Raw genomic sequence first — 4,706 nt, 5'->3', positions numbered from 1 at the left:
AGTAATATAAAGTCGTTAACTGGATCAAATTAAGGTGTTGTGTTCACAGGAGAGTGAAAATAAAAGTAGGCTTTGCGACAGCCGTTTCGCAATCGAGTGTTTTTATCGGTCCGCTTTGAAGTGAGCCGCGGTCGGCGGCGCGGCGGCGCTGCGCACCTCGCGGCGTCGATACGCGCACCGGCCTGACGTCGCCGCGCAAGGCGCACTCCGCTCAGCGCCGCCGACCGCGACCCGACACGACCCGCACGCGCCCGTGCGCCGCGCATCATCACATCATCACCCCTGGACTGCTCAGTGACTCGCTAACTCGGTGTATCGCAAAGCTCCCTGGTGAAAACAAACACATCGCAAAGTGCTCCACGCGCAGGCGCGCCGCACGCGGTCATGACGACAGCAGCCATCTTGGTCGAGGACGCACTTTCGCCTCGCCCCAGCCTCTGAGCCTGAAACGCAACCTCGAATACGTAGACGGGGACGGGCGATGCGTCGCGGGCGAAGTTCGGCGGGCGCTCCCTGAGCCCGCACCGCGCTATCGATCGGGTCATGGCGCTCGCGGAGTGAATGCGGACATCGGGACCGCGGTGTAGCCCTCGCGAGCTAGCGGAGCGCTCGGGTAGTGACAGTGCTAGAGTGGACGCGCGGCATGTGAGACAGAGTGTCGTCGTGGTTGGGAGGGCGCGCGGGCGGCGGCGGGCCCTGCTGACCGCGCGCCATGGGCGAGGAGTACGCGCGCTCCCCCTGCGAGCGCTTCCCGGCGGCGGGCGCGTTCAGCGTCGCGCCGCCGGAGCGGCTCAGCCCGCCGCCGCCCGCGCCGTTGCCGGACCGCTTCTCGGCGTCCCCGCGGCGGGTGCGCCGGTGCGCGGAGGCGGAGCGCGCGCGGCGGCCGCGCTATGTGCCCCCGGCGGCGCACGTGCCCGTGGAGCGGTACGTGCCGCGGCCGCCGGCGCCGCTGCGACCGCCGCCGCCGGTGTACTGCGGCCTGGCGTGCCGGCCTCCAGCGCCGAGGAAGTGCTGCGGCCCCGCGTGCCGCGAGGACATCGCGGGCTCGCCGCCGCCGACGCGCTACGTGGAGTACGTGGGCGCCGCCGCCGCCCGCCGGCTCGCGTGCACGCCGCCGCCGCCGCCGCCGCCTCAGCTGCAGCTGCCCTGCGAGCCTCAGGAGCCTCCTTGTTGCGTGCAAGCGCGCAGGAGACCACAGCCACCACATGATTGGTAAGTACCCCGTGAGCGCTGAATCCAAACAAACATTATGAACCATAACAACAATCGATACGATAGAGCACTACGATAATAATCTTACGTCAAAGTTCTGACACAGCTGTGCCTTGGAGAGTTGGAGAGCGAACGTGTTCAAACTCTCTAGATAATAATACTGGCGAACGACTCCGTAACAGAAGTACTGAACCCGCTTCGCATTAAACATTCAGTCCCCAACTTACCTCTACTCGTGGAGATAAATCCAGAGCGAAATTCATTTCGCAATAGAACAATCACCGAAATCAGATAAACGTTGGGGAAAGCAATGGATCGAATCGATCGAGTAGGTATAGGCGGGTGGCGTAGCGGCTTGAAAGGGTTTTAACGATTCGCGATGACGCCGGAGGCTGGCTGGTTTAATTGGATAATATTGATAGCGTGTGATTGATGAGCGCAGGGAGCGATTGCGAGCAACTGCTCCCCGAACGCACGTTCAAAATAAAACATTGATCCAGGTAACCAGCATCAATATGATAAAAATTCGAGCGTGAGACGTGTATTACGTCGTTCGTAATTATTTAGGCCAAACATGCCTACGAAACCGCTTTCATGTTTTTCTTTCTCTCGTAGCGGGATAATAATCAGGGAGGATTACAGCGATTAGGATTAATTTACGTGGAGGCATATTATTTTAGGGGCGGTGAAATGGGTCAGTACATCGTATTTACGAATGTTATTTGTTTGCTTGCTATCTCTGCGCTCGCGTGTTGGGGAATGGGATTGCAAAAATTCAATACTGAAAATGTAAAGGACGGAAGGATAACTAATTCGACGAATTTGGGGACCTTTCCCTTGTGATAAATGTATCGTGAATAAGTTATGACTATGCGGACTCCCATTTTGCTGGAAACGGGCTATTTGGTTGTGTAAACATATTTGTGTTGAAAAGTTAAATTTTCAAAGAGTAGTAATACAGCTCGGAATTTGAATCATTTCAGATATTGCTTGATTTGATTTTCATGCCAAAACATTCGGGATATTAGTTAGGTAATTTACAAACAACATGTAATTACTTAGATCAAAATATGGTTAATTACTCTACATATTACACAAACACAATTAATACTCGCGGTTTTTATTAATCTCCACCTTTCATAAATCGCCTAGGTACTCTAATTTTCCGTGTGGCTCAGAGGTTGACCAGGAGATAATGCTATATGACATTAAGATCAACCTTTGTATTCAGATCGATTTGCAATTAAGTTTTAAATAAATAAATAACTTTGAGTTTTAGGTACATTTACAAACACAACCTCTTAAGGTTCGTATGAAAACGATAGTGTATAAGTCGAGGGAGGCTTCAGCTCTAGTCCTCACGCCCTCAAGTGGTTTTCCTTTCTAAGGAGTACATTTCAGAGAATGCGTGGGCCTTCAATCTTCATAATACATTTCCTCCTGCCTCTCGCTCCTCCGGAAGTGAACTATAGGTCTCTACACATCGGATAACCTGTTAAACGTGATTTTTTAAAGAACCACAACCTGTAGACTCTACTCTTTAGTTTAAAAAAATTTATGATACGTGATTTAGGCCCGATTCGACCAAACTTTTATCCGAGAATAACTCCTGTTATAACTGACACATTGGCAGTTTCAGTATGGGAAATATGTATAAACTGACGGTTTATTCTGAGATTAATATTTACTCTTGTTTGGTCGAATCCACCCTTACTATAGTTAATTTTATCTTGAGATTTATAAAAGCGGATCTCTATTCTAGAGTTCGACTTCTAGTACACGGGGGTATATGGTATAATAAATTACTTTTAATATTATAACAGGGTTGAGGGCTTGTAATATCCCATCATTTCTCAAATTGGAGCTGACTATTGAGGTAGCATTCAGTACACAAAACTCTAACAAATAACATACGAATTAGCTGTTAACTATATTCCAACATTTCCAACTGTTTGTGGCCGCTACCTTTCTGGGAAACGTGTAAACTTTAAAATTGCCATTTGTTTCCCAGAAGGTTTTAACGTGCTAAAAACGATTCCCGTTCATGATATTATTAACTACATCCAGTAAATCCTGAAAGTGTTAGATATCGTTCTCTGAAAATTCCCGTTAAAATCTCAGTACCTACAATCGGAGATAACATTTAGAGTATTACTGGGAAAAATGTTCCCATGAATACACGGAATTTCAGGAAACGGTTAAAAGTAATGAAAGTTTCTCGTAAATAAAATATTCGTAGTAAACATCGCAATATAAACGTTACGTTAACGTTATACACGTTTAATCCTAAAATAATGGTTCTTGAAAATTATTTTGTTATCCATTGATTTTTTTTCCCAAACAAAGCAAAGCTAGTACTAATATTGATTGATGAATATGATTTGTAGTTTTATTTATATTACTTTCACAACAAATAATGATATTCCGTTCATTTGCTTGTAACGTTGCCACACCGAAACCGCTGAACAATTCATGAATTTTGTCGTAGAGAAATATACTGACATTGTGAGAAAATAATAAGCATGCTTCTAGTAATACTTTCTATGTGCGAACCGACATCAACTAAGGCGAAGCCGCAGACAGAAACTAGTACACTATGAACTAAAAATCTAAAATATGACCTAAAAGTTCCCCGTAATAAAAATGATTTCTCCTCGAGAAGTAGGTACGAATCCGAATTCTAGTTCAGAGCGTGGATTACTGGACTAGAAAAAGCTTTCATGTTCAATACTTATAATGAAGGCTCTTTTATTTGTAGCCTTTTGTTTCAGGAAATAAAGCTAAAGATGATCCAAAATAGCGGTCGTAAACATTTTCAGTTCACGTTCCACTTTATTGTTAGTTATTGTCTAGAACGTTCCACAGTTTTGAGAGTACCAAAAGTTGGCAGTGGAGTACATATTGTTTCGTCACACATTATTGCCCCTTAAATTGTTCCGAGCTTTTCTGTATTGATTAGTTTGTCTTTAAAGTTATTACATAATCGCAGGCTTTCGAAGTGGGTCGGGTAGATTAAGGCTGGGTTGCACCAACTTATTTTAACTTTGACAAATGTCAAAAATCTGTCAAACTCCATACAAAAAACACCGGTTATCGTTATAGTTACGGTCAAAGTTGGTAGTGCAACTCAGCCTATTATATTGAGTAATTAATTAGATGGGAAGTGGTATCTTTGGCAGCTATAGGTACAGTCTTTTTCACTTAAGCAGGCAGGTATATTGTCATTTTCGTTTGTCGTGGAAACAGTAAACATGCGTCCGGTATTTGTGTGGTTTTCCCAGAACATGGTATGGCCCATTAGAGTCCATTTCTCCCAAATCGTGTCCGATATTGAGATAATCATAAACATATTATTAAGTATGACTGTGAAGTGTATATTTTAGAAGTAACTGAAATAGGTAACCATATTTAATCCTCAAATTAGCAGAAGTCTTATTTTCAGGTTAAGAAGCTTTTATCACATCCATCAACACAATCAAAGATGTTTGTATTTG

General features: G+C 45.4%; 1 protein-coding gene across 1 annotated transcript; it reads left to right on the top strand.

Moving 5' to 3' along the window:
* Positions 1-712: 712 nt before the first annotated feature.
* Positions 713-1,216, top strand: LOC114351385 (formin-like protein 14). The gene has a single exon (XM_028302577.1). It carries the CDS (start codon positions 713-715, stop codon positions 1,214-1,216), a length of 504 nt encoding a protein of 167 aa, XP_028158378.1.
* Positions 1,217-4,706: the final 3,490 nt, after the last annotated feature.

The sequence above is a fragment of the Ostrinia furnacalis genome, unplaced genomic scaffold (genome assembly GCF_004193835.3).
Source record: "Ostrinia furnacalis isolate ACB-3 unplaced genomic scaffold, ASM419383v2 OfSCF1132, whole genome shotgun sequence".
Taxonomy (NCBI): domain Eukaryota; kingdom Metazoa; phylum Arthropoda; class Insecta; order Lepidoptera; family Crambidae; genus Ostrinia; species Ostrinia furnacalis.
The sequence above is the reverse complement of the archived record's forward strand: the minus strand, read 5'-3'. Positions and strand labels throughout refer to the sequence as shown.